Genomic DNA, 12,502 nt, shown 5'->3' with positions numbered 1-12,502 from the left:
CCACATGGGTTCTAAGTAGGACATTCTCTTTCCTCATATAGCTGTGAACACCTCTTCTTACAAAATTGATCATTTGAGATGGAAATTTAACAAAACTGCCCCTCTTTTGCAATTGCTAGAGATGGAAATAGGGAGATTGCTCAGCTTCACACCTTTGCAGGGCGAATAAAGGACAGGTGAGGGCCGAGGTGGGTTTGGAGGGGAGATGGAGAGCCAGGGTGGCAAAGGGTTTGAGGTGGGAGGTGATGGCGAGGCTGAGCACAGATGTTGGTTTTTGTAAGGGAATCAAAAAAGAAACAACAAAGGACATTCCTAAGGTGCAAGATTTAAAATATTAGTAGATGATAACTAAGAGAGAGAGCGCAAGGGACCAAAATATTAGTAGATGATACATGAGAGCGAGAGAGAGTGCAAGGGACCTTCACCTCAGTAGCATGTGATTCTGAGTTTGATTCCCGAGTATTTTTGTCAAGGAAGGAGTTAAATGATCCTTAGGGCTTCCGTCCTCCATCCATGGGGCATGCAAACCAAACCTATATAGTAAAAGGGAATAAAAAAAAGCATATTCCAATCATATCCCATACACCTACGACAAATACCACACCTTTTTTCATTTTTGGTAAGAATATCACACACTTGATAAGAGGGGAAACCTGCCAGTCTCATCTTATTATGATATAATAGTGAAAGAAAGTGTTCTCGCATTAAGACTAGAGATCCATTGATCCAATTGAATGGAAAAGAGTTTATCATTTCCAAGAGTCTTGAAAAACCAATTTCCTTTGTATTATGAAGACCGTTTTAATACTGTTTCAACACCATGAAACATCCTCAAAGAAGCACCAAACGATTTTGGATATAATAATTTTATTTATTACAAGATTGTAATCTTACTCTATTATCTCTTGGTTAGCCTAATTAAGGGTGAAGTTCAGCGAAAAAAAAAAAAAATTTGTCTGCACCTGGTGGGAGTCGAACCCACATTACCAAGGCTGAAGCCATTTAATTCCAAGAGAATTAGCTACAGGCGCTTCCTTTCTTACTTATGAAAATATATATATATATAAACTAAGAAATTTAATTTTTTTGTACCATTCCTTATTTTTTAAATTATATCCGATACCACTCTTGTTAGGGGTGCAAGTTTGGCCCTGACGGCTCGAATCGTCCCTTGGCCTGCCCTGATCTTGAACAAGTACCGGTCCAAAAATTTTGGCACTGAAGACCGCCCTAACCCTGAGTCAAGGTCAGGGCGGGTAAGGGTTGATGTCTTTGGCCAGCCCGCCCTGAACCTGGCCCTGATTTTTTTACCCTGACTTTTGGCCCTGGTTTTGGCCTGATCTAGCCCTGATGTTGACCCTAGTTGTGACCTTGATGTTAACTTGAATTTAACCTAATTTCATATATTATTTGACATTGAGTCATTGACACCTCAAAACTCCTAATATATCTTCTCACCAATCTCTCGCTTTTTTTACCAAAAAAAATGGATCTCCCTTGCTTTTTTTACCAAGAAATTTGTAACTTTATATTTTTTATTTCTTCTTTATTATGAATATTTTTTATTTTTAGGTAATTTTATATTTTGTAGGGTCAGGGTATACCCAGCCCTTGATAACAAACCAAGGTTAGGGTCACCAAGGTCAAGGTCAGGGTCAGGGTCATCCTGGCCTGACCTTGAAAAATCAGGACCAATCAGGACGGGTAAGGGTTGGGCTGAACCCTGAAGGGTAAGGCCAAGGTTGAAGTTTTGTGACCTTGAGTCAGGGTTAGGGCAAGTTTGGACCCAGCCCAGCCCTGTTGCACCCCTAATTCTAGTTTTCTAAAAATATCAACCGCTTAATGTTTCCCCTTTAACCGGATGGGTTTAAGTATAATTTAATTAATGAAATAAGAATATACTCGACAAGAAGCATTTTCCCTATTTTAATAATCTTCATGCTAATTTAATGAGTAAATGCAAAATTTATGAGTGAAACTTGAGCAAAAACGTAGACCATCACATGATTTTTTATAAAGCAGTTTTGATTACAATAAGATTGTAACACTACGTTTTTTTTTTTACACCTCGGTCGCTAACCTAGTTAAAGGTACAGCTCACTAAATTTGAATAAAGTTGAGGCCGAAGGATTGTTCATCGAAGCGCCAAGTTGCAAGCCATGAAAACAAATCAACCCTAAAATGCCACATTATGATTGAAGCCCAAGACCAGTCCTTTTCTTGCTGGGCTAACGTGCGCCCCCGTATATAAAGGTTAGGCGTAGACCACCCTCCGTTTGTTGGGATGGGATCGATTATTCAATATATCAGATTTAAACACCGAACCAATAATTATCGAGCGATACCCAAACGGTCATCCGATGGAGATCAACAAAATATTATGATAAATCGATAACCAATTGTTTATAATCCAATTAGCCTATTTAAACATATTTTATTCAATCATATCTCATTTTTGTTTATAATCTAATTAATCCATTAACATACAATTGTAACATGATTAACCCAATTACTTGAACTTGAACTCAATTATGGAAAAAAAATCAGACAATCGAATAAAAATGTGTCTATATCTTAATCTATAGTGACCTGATTAGCTACCTAAATGAACGAAAACAGTGTAGAACTTTAAATTAATGAAGACCAATTAAACCCGATTTGAGACCAATAAAGCTCAACTGATTAACACCCAATTAAAGTTGTGCTCATAAAATGGAAATAACACCTTTATTGAGCTCTCTTATACTCTCATTGAACCTTATTTCTTATCTCTCTTGGCTAATAACCTAGTTAAGGGTGGAGAGAAGGTTTATTGCTGCATTATATTCTTGTGTTATATAATGGACACATGCCAAATTTTAAAATTTTAACGTATGTCAAGAATACCTTATTTTCCAAGTGCGTGGAGAAGGTTTATTTATTGCTGCATCATGGGTATCGATGTAGTGATTCACAAATATTTTTCTCAATTTAACAAACACGAAATTCCAACACACCAAACACTAATAATAAGAAGTAAGAACATAAACAAGAAGCTAGAACTGATGAACCCCTCGACAACCCAAATTGGAGAAAGAAAATTCTACAACTGGGAATATCAAAAACGTCCATCAAAGCCAAACAGACAGAAAAAACAGAAACTATAGTACGTAGCAAGCACATTAATAGTTGCATACATAATCATATGGAAGAGAGAGAGAGGGTGTTTGGGTTTGGATGGGCGCATGCATGGGTACGTGAGCTTAAGAAGCTTGAGCAGTACCACTCCTCGTGTGCCGCTGCCCGAACTGCTCAGCCCTATCCTTCACATCCCTAGCCTTGCCAGCCAGCTTGTAGCTTGCCTCGTCCAGCTGATCCGCACCAGGCGGGTGCTTCCCTGTCACGTAGTTATATATCCATGACAGCACCGACACGGCCGCCGCCCCTAACGCACCCGAAGTCAGGAACCCAGCCATCAACATGCACACCGTTATCACCGCCGGCACAAGTACGGGGCTGAATATCACCAGCACTGGCGTTGCCACCGTCAGTCCTATCACTGTCGCCACCAACGTCAGTCCCGATAGAATCAAAAGTGATCCTCCCGCGGTCACCGCAGTCGCTGCCTTCACCATCTGACGAGAACGCGGATGTTGCTGTCCGTACTGTGGGCCCAACTGTTGCCGAAACTCAGCCATCGGTCCTCCTTGTTGCTGAAGTTGCTCCGCCATCAGAGTACTGAATCACACAACTACTACAAAACTATATCAAAAAAGGAAAGCCTTTGAAGAGATCTGATGGAGAAGGGTTGAGGGTGGGAGAAGGTGGGGGAGTTGTGTATATAAAGAGGAAGAGGGAGACACCATGACACGTTGTGTGGCACGTGTGGGGATGAGGTGGTCACGTGTTCCGGGGTTTCTCATGCAAGTTGGATCTGCATGAAAATGAGTGAGTTGGCGGTTTGACACGTGTGATCTATTGTGTTTGGAGTACAGTCCACAGACTGGGGTTGTATTTCTCTATGGGCGGTATAAAGTATCGGCTTGCGAGGTAAAGGAAACCGACACGGTTTATCTAAAGAGTCTGAGATCGGACGGTTTGACTTGAACGAGCCCCGAGTTAGCTCAACTGGCCGGTTTGTTATACATCTATTCTTTCAAACTTCAAATCTGACCGGCCCAGTTTCAAATGGACAGACAAGAATACTGTTGTGGACAATTTGGATATGTAGTATAAGGGCCCGTTTGATAACGTAACCAGAAACGTATTTCTGTGTTTTCTTGTTCTCAGAAACAAAGAAACGGCATAAATATCGCTTGGTAAAAATGTTCCGTTCCACTTGTTTCTTGAAACATAAATTGAAATTTATAACAATTTATGCTCCAAGAAACATTAATGACGAAACAAGTTTTACTTGTTTCGCTCGTTTCTCGAAACAAAATTGGGGTACAAACAATTGATCAACCACGGGGTACAAACAATCGATCGACTATGGACCTTTCTTCATCTCGTTGGTGGAACACCATTCATCGTCACCCTCTTCATCACCGTCGCTGCTCGGTGCGGCTATGAGGAGCTCTCGAAGACTGCTACCGCTCAGACAAGAAACGTTCATCTCTCTCTCTTTGGCCTTACTTCAACCTCATGGAACGGATGGAATTTGGGCCATTCCCGATCGGGGCCCTTCCCATTGCCGCCATCGATCTGCATCGTAACAAATTGGGATGGACTGGGGAATTGCAGGGAGGGCGGAGGTTGGAGCAAGGGGGAGGAGTTGGGGAGCCCTTTGCTTATGAAACTAAACCTAGTTCAGAGGATGGATTCTTCGTCTCCGGCGCCGATGGGGATCTCAAACTCAGTTCACAAAATGGGTTCTCGATCTTTAGATTTGACGGCCTTACGGATGACTCTGCCATGGCATCCGAGCCTTCCGCAACCCCTCTAGCCAAGCTTTAGCACAGCCCGTTGCAGGCCCTCATAGCCAGCAACCCCCTTACCCATTTCACTTTCTCTCTCTACTCTCTCTCTCTACTCTCTCTCTCTAGGGTTTATTTCATATACAAAGTTCACACACGTTTTTGCAAATCGAAACTCGAAAGGCAAAGGAACTACAAGTGGAGAATCTGTACCAGTACAATCCAGAGTTATCTGGCAAAGGAAGCGATGGAATCCGGCAATTTCAGGAGTATAAGAGGGTAAGATTTGCATCAGGAAATAGCCACAGAGAGAGAGAGAGAGAGAGAGAGGCAGGATATGGTGAGGTGGGGGTCGCCGCAGATTTACGACGGACGGGAGAGTTGAGGTGAACGCTGGGTCCGGGGTGAGAGCGAGAGAGGGAGGAGATGCAAACTACTTGTGAGCCTTATGGGTCCAGAACCTCATGGTTCCAGAAACAAGAATTATCAAACACCTCTCTTACCTGTTTCTGTTTCTGTTTCCAGAAACAAAAATTTCTATTTTTGCCGTTTCTTGGAACAGAAACGGCAGAAACGTTATCAAACGGGCCCTAAGTGTGTCAATCGCTTCGATTTTGAAAACTTAATATGATTTCGGTTTGATTTAAGATGTAAAATGGATAAACCAAAATCATATTGAACCGAGAAAAATACCTTGATTTTGACAACAAAATCATATCAATTTGGTTTTGGTTCAATATGGTTTTTAATCGGTCTTGAGAGAAAGAGATAAGGAGTATGTGGTCATTGGCCTTACGAGCAAGCAGTAGGTCAGTAGCCAACGGGGTTCAGTAAGATAAAACAGCAAAAAAATAGAGTACAAGGAGAAATTAAAAAATAAAAATAAAAATTACACGTTCGTAAGTGAGTGTGAAAACAAGTAATTCAGTATAGTTTGGTTTCTGCTGTATAGTTTCACCATTGAATTCAAAACCGTAATGATCAAATAAGGTTTCTTGTTTTGAAACCAAAATTGTACCGATTTTTGTTCTGTTCAATTTGGTATAGTTTTAAACAGTCAATTCTGATTCTGATTCTAAGGGCTCGTTTGATAACGTTTCTGCCATTTCTGTTTCAAGAAACGGCAGAAACATAAATTTCCGTTTCTACAAACAGAAACAAAAACGGAATTAAAGGTGTTTGATAAGTCATGTTTCTAAAAGTCGATAGTAACCAGTGAAAGAATGACCACGAGTCGTTTCCAGAAACTGCGAAACAAGTATCTGGGTCATTTCTTGAACCGTAAATAGGTAAAAATTTTAATTTTTATTTCTGAAAATAAGTTAAATGAAACAGTTTTATCAAAAGCTTTTTGTTCCGTTTCTGTTGTTTTTGGACACAAAAACAGAAAAAGCACTATTCTTGAAATGTTATCAAACGGGCCCTAAATTGACACCCTTAATAGTAAATTGTATATTAACATTTGGAAATACAGTTTTGAAAAAATAATGCCTTTGCTCTTCTTGTATAATCTCAATATTTATTTATTATAAAATTTCAATAAATCTTCAAGATTTTTAATTCTACTTTCAAACTTATTAGTTATCTCTAGGAATTTTTGCTCTATCCTTTTTGACAATCCTAATATTTCTTGTGTTAAAATCTTATTTGGTTCAGTATATGTTTTATTCTTTTTTAATAGTAGTGCAATACTTTGACTAATATAGTCTAAATTTTGTTGAGCTTTATATGATGATAGATCTTTTGTATTAGGAGAATTGAGAAAATTATGGTTTTCTAATTCTTTAATTATCTGCTCTTGATTCTGATTTAATCTTTCTGTTAATGATATATTTAAGTCTATTACACTATTTATTATTTCTAATATGTGATCTGGATTATTACTATATAATCTATGTCTGTGTCTTATATCGAATTTACAATCTAATTTATATCTATCAGTTGTAATTATTTCTATTTTTTCTTTAGGTATTTCTAAATTTAAATATTCTAATATGTCCAGTTTGTTAAGTTTCTTGGTAAAACTAATAAAGGATAATAGCTTCTATGTAATCCTTTCCACTGATTATATCTTAAAACTTGCCTTCTGTATTTATCAAGTATTTCTTCTGGAGTTAAACTAGTTTTTTGTAAAATAATTTGTTTTACTTCTTCTGGTAATTCCTTAATTCTTCTGAAGATTCTATTATTAAAGTACAATAATATTTATATTCTTCCGAAACTATAACAGATAAAGAGTTTAAATCTAAGTATTCTAATCTAAAATAATCGTAGTGATAAATTCTGTTATATTCACTAATGAGATATTCTATAAAGCTAAAATAATGCAAATAAACTGAGAACATAAACTTTTTATAAGTTAAACAGAATTATAAATAAACTTGGCTCTGATACCAAAGAGAATTTAGGCCGGAGACTGCCGGTTCAGTATTACAAAAGAGAATTTTTCCCAAAGAGAATTTAGGCCGGATACTGTCGGTTCAGTATTGTCGGAATATTACAAAAGAGAATTTAAGAAAATTTAGCACAGGATGAGCACAGGGAAAGGAAAATCAAAAGAGTATAGGGTTTTGTGTAGGGTTTCGAAAAAGAGCTTATATAAAAAAAAATAAAAATAAAAAAATAAAAAGACTTTTTTTTTTAGACCTTAATTCAAGGTTGCATAGGACGCCATGCCTATACAACTCACATCCTCACACTGGGATTCAACCGGTGATACATGCACAGTAATTTAGGCCCAATTCTTTTGGAATGCTACCTCAAACAGTCTTTTTACTTTAAGGAAATACTTAGCCAGGGACTACAAGTCTTCTAGTTCATGTAGGACGCCCTGCCAACATGATTCATACCCTCACATAAGAGTTCTGCTTACTGGGACTTAGATGGCCTCCTTGGCTCAACGTCCAGAGAGTAAGGTCCTATTCTTTTGGAATATTACTAAAAAAGATTGCAGTATAGTCATAAGGCTACTTTAGTCTGAATGATAGCAGATACCGATCTAGATCTAGAGCTTTAGACTACTCTCTGATTATATATCAGTCCACTAACCTAAAGATCCTCTTGTCGATTTTTTTGGTTTTATTCCTCCATTTTCAATTATCTCCATCCATTCTATTTTTGGTTCTTCCAATACCATTAGATCCTGATCTTCTTTATTTTGTAGTTGAGTCTTTAATATAGTTATTTCGTCTTCTAAAATCTTAATCTTCTTAGTAACTATTTTGTCCTGTAATTTTACTATCTTCTCATCAATCTTCTGAACAACTTCTGATTTATCTAAGTAATGCTTACATCTCTCTTCAAAACATTTTTCACATTGATATCTTACTGTTATCCATGGATATCCTTGACACTTTTTACATGCTATATCATGTGATCCTGATCCATTTTTCCATCGATGATTATTTTCTATACATGTATTTGTTAATACACATATATTTTCTAAATATTGTTGCATTACACTTGGTATTTCTTCTTCTTCATTTTCATCTTCAAGATTTGGATTAAATATTTCTATTGATACAATATTATATATTGATTCTGTATCACTTATATCATCTTCAACATCTATCAAACAACATTTTGAATCTTGTACCACTAAAGATCTTTTTGTATCATCATTTATCCTTCTTGGACACTTTGATGCCAAATGATCATCTCTATCACATATAAAGCATCTTAGCTTCCTCTTATAGATTCTATCTGGATCATACATCCTAGCATGATGATCTTTATTCAAAAATGGTCTTCTTGTATCTGACCTTCTAAGGTAGTATCTCTTCTGAGGTCTTCTATTGCTATAACTACTTCTTCTTTGATATCTAGGTCTATATTGTATTCTTTGTGGCCTAGCTTTTACATTTTGTTTTCTTCTATAAATATCCTTACCTTCTTTTCCATATATTTTGGGAACGTAAGGAAATAGGAAAAGAAGAAATTAAATTTTTAGGACTAGAAGTAGGATTAGGAAAAATAAAATTACAACCTCATATAGCAACTAAGATTTTAGAATTTCCTTCAGAATTAAAAACCACAAAAGAAATAAAAAGCTTTATAGGATTAGTAAACCAAGCAAGAGATTTTATTCCAAACTTAGGAAAAATAATAGGACCTTTATATTCTAAAACAAACCCTAAAGGAGAAAAGAAGTTTAATACACAAGATAGAATATTAATAGAAAAAATAAAAAATATTGTACAAAACATACCCCCCTTAAGATATCCATATGAAAATAAATATAAAATAATTGAAACAGATGGATCAATAGAAGGATGGGGAGCAGTCCTAAAAACAAGACCTACAAAATATAGTAGTAAATTAGAATAACAAATTTGTAGATATGCCTCTGGAGTTCATAAAAGAAAAAATCTAAGTCCAATTGACTGTGAGATCGAAGCAATAATAGCAGGATTACAAGTTTTTTATTTCTTTTTAGTTTTAAGAAGCTTTACTTTAAGAACAGATTGTGAAGCTATAGTAAAATTTTATAAAACCCTTAATGAGAAAAGAGTTAGTACAAGGAGATGGTTAATATTTAAAGAATTAATTTTAGGAAAAGGATATAAAATTAAAATAGAACATATAAAAGGTAATGATAATTATATAGCAGATTATTTATCCCGTGAATGTTTATCCAAACCACTAATCTGATTCAAATGTCTTACAGAAATCAAAAAGACAGGAACCGGATTTTGATATTTTAAAAGAAGATTTTGATAAGCTTCCAAGCTTAGTGACAGCTTGTAAAAGATACAAAAAAAGGATGGCTCAAGACAAAGGCAAAAAACCTTGGTCATTGCCACCAACACCAAAAAGGATCCCCTCTCTTGATACAACAAGGAAGGCAATAGAAATGATGCAACAAACCTTTGGCAATATTGGAATAAAAGGAGGATATAAAGAAGTCCCAGAACATGGGATTCAGTATGGAAGAAGCTATTTGAAGCCGATAGATGAACCTTTTGGGTTCAGAAGTATGTATAAAATAGGTACCGAAGAACAGGTTATCTTAGATAATCTGTGGGTATCTTATAACAAGATTTTGAAAGATCCATATAACAAGCAAAGAAGAGAGCATTTTATGACCAGCATTAATTGCTGCAGTTATCAATTTGCCAAGATGAAAGAAGCTAGAAAAGAAAATTATCCCTATTATGTTCTTGTTGAAGGACATACTCCGGAAGTATATGATAGATGGACAGAAGTGATACAACAAATTAAGGATTATCCCAAGCATCCTTGGTTTAAAGGATTCCATAGATTAGAAGAAGCACTAGATTATGCTCGTCGTAATCTAGGTCCAAATTTCTATATAACACCTGCCCTTAGATTCCCAGTATCTAAGGTCAGAGATACAACAAGTTTTAAAGAAGCATTAATTAAGTGTGAACAATGTGATACAACAAATTCCAGAATTGCAGAATTACAGAAGAATGAGTCCCAGCTCAAAGAAGAGTTGCAGGTCACCAAAGAAAAAGAACAAGAATATTATCATCGGCTAGCTTTGAAGGAAAAAGAAGTCCAAGAATTACAAGAAGCCCTGAAGCTTATCCAGAAGAATAAAGTTATGATAACGACAACACCAACACCTCCAGCATATGAAAATCTTCTCGACCGAATTCAGAAGATGGAAGAAACATTAAAGCAAAAGGAAGAATATGAAAAAGCTTTTTCGGAAAGGATGAAAGAGAAAACAGAATCTACAAAAGCAAGAATGGAGCAGATATTTGCAAAAAGTCTTTATTCGGAAGCTTCCAGCGCATCCAAGGAAGACTTGCCAGAAGATAATTGAAGAATATGGATTTGAAAAAGAGAAAAGAAGATAAGAAGAAGATACTTTAGACGTGTCACCAACGGACGTGTTACTATCAGAAGAGAAAATTAGAAGAAAATTTTCAAAAAGTAGATTCTCACCGACAGTAGAGACCAATTTTCAAAAAGCAAAGGAAAGAAGTTTCACCGAAGTTTCAAAAAGCAGACAGTAGAATTTCAAAAAGAAGACAATGGAGTATGAAGTTTCAAAAAAGCAAAAAGTAGATTCCACCGACAGTGAAGCACAAATAATGAAGAAAACATTTATTAATAGAATGACAGTTGTCCCTAATGTAATTCAGATTCTCGGATCTGAAATAAATTTTTTTTCATGTATATATTTTCCTATAAATAGAGTAAGTCCCGGGAAGGAGAGGAGTTTTCCCCGGAAGTCTTTTGTTTTCTTATAATCCTTAAAAAGAGTTCTGATAAAATATTTTCCAGAAGCAATTTAACGAAGTGATTTTCTATCTACATCATTCCTGTAAGTTTTCTTACATTACTCACGTAGGATTGAATCTCATTTGTTGAAGGGCCTAACCCCCAGCCCCTCCATGTCTGATCATCTTTTATCGCTACAATTAGCCCAATAGACAACAATGAAGCTCCTCAGTTGGAATTATCAAGGTCTTGGGAGTTGTCAGACAATTAGCTCTTGCATGTGAGGAAGCATAGATGGTAGAAGAAGAGAAACTCCCTTTCTTCCATGAAATAAACAAATTGTTCAGATTTAAGGACTTGAGTGAATCAATGGTCATGGTTTAGGCGTGTGGCAATAGGGTTACCAAGGAATGTGGAAATCCCGCCCCTTGATCACTGTTTGGAAAGAAATAACATTTTTACATGGGCTGCCAGAAAATAAATGGGTTGGGCTCTGTCACCACTCTTCCATCCTGCCCAAATAAACAAATCATATGTGGGGTTGGGCTTGGTCTTGGGCTTGGGCTTGGGCTGGGAGTAAATCAACAGATACTCCTTACCTGCCATCTCTGCTTGGGACCCATATCCAATTTCAGGACACCAAGAGAGAAATAGGATGTTTCACAAGGGTCACTAAAAGCTAAATCCTTTTCTGACTTATTATTTACTTCTCATTATCTGTCTTCTAATGAAAATTTTTCATCTCTTACCCACCAACAACCGAAAAAAAAAATATATATATATATATCATATATATAATAACAGAAACAAATAGCCTCCACCGATAACGATATGATACCGATCCAGATTGATTGGTTAGACTACTATTTTTCATTTTAAAATAGTTCTTTTATGATTTTAATCCAATACTGATACCCAAGGCAGGATAGGTCAGATATCCATATCAGCTTGGCCTAGGTCGATACTAATACGATCCAACCGATCTGATATCCAGTCTCATATCTATTTTTAGGATAACCGATCCGATCCGATACGGTGCACTTAAAGCAGGCAAACATTCCCTAACCAAAAATATGTATGTCTACATCTTTCATGATGAAAGAGAATCTCATAATGTTCATTCCAATTATTTTCTATACATGGACTGATTGAACCCTTTGACTAGTGGACACAACGGGCCCCACACCAAATTACAAAGTGCCCCCACCTTTTTCTTTGTTAATTTTGTTTAATTTACAAAATGGAAAAAAGAGAGCACCTCAAACCATCTTACCGAGTGATACACTAACTTAAAGAGGTAACTATTGTTATAAAAAATAAATAAAATAAAATAAAATAATAAAATTACTGTTACTATCTTGTAATAATTTCTTGGACTGAGTTTTCCCGAAGATACAGCGAAAGAAAATCCAATT

General features: G+C 36.3%; 1 protein-coding gene across 1 annotated transcript; it reads right to left on the bottom strand.

Annotated features, from left to right (window-relative positions):
* Positions 1-2,946: 2,946 nt before the first annotated feature.
* LOC122069292 (oleosin 1-like) lies at positions 2,947-3,798 on the bottom strand. Its single transcript, XM_042633284.1, has one exon. It carries the CDS (start codon positions 3,708-3,710, stop codon positions 3,243-3,245), a length of 468 nt encoding a protein of 155 aa, XP_042489218.1. The 5' UTR covers positions 3,711-3,798; the 3' UTR covers positions 2,947-3,242.
* Positions 3,799-12,502: the final 8,704 nt, after the last annotated feature.

This window comes from Macadamia integrifolia, unplaced genomic scaffold, assembly GCF_013358625.1.
Source record: "Macadamia integrifolia cultivar HAES 741 unplaced genomic scaffold, SCU_Mint_v3 scaffold571, whole genome shotgun sequence".
Taxonomy (NCBI): domain Eukaryota; kingdom Viridiplantae; phylum Streptophyta; class Magnoliopsida; order Proteales; family Proteaceae; genus Macadamia; species Macadamia integrifolia.
The sequence above is the reverse complement of the archived record's forward strand: the minus strand, read 5'-3'. Positions and strand labels throughout refer to the sequence as shown.

What these genes read in the sequence shown, in the direction of transcription:
- LOC122069292 (XM_042633284.1), bottom strand. Translation starts at nt 3,710, where the DNA reads ATGGCGGAGCAACTTCAGCAACAAGGAGGACCGATGGCTGAGTTTCGG.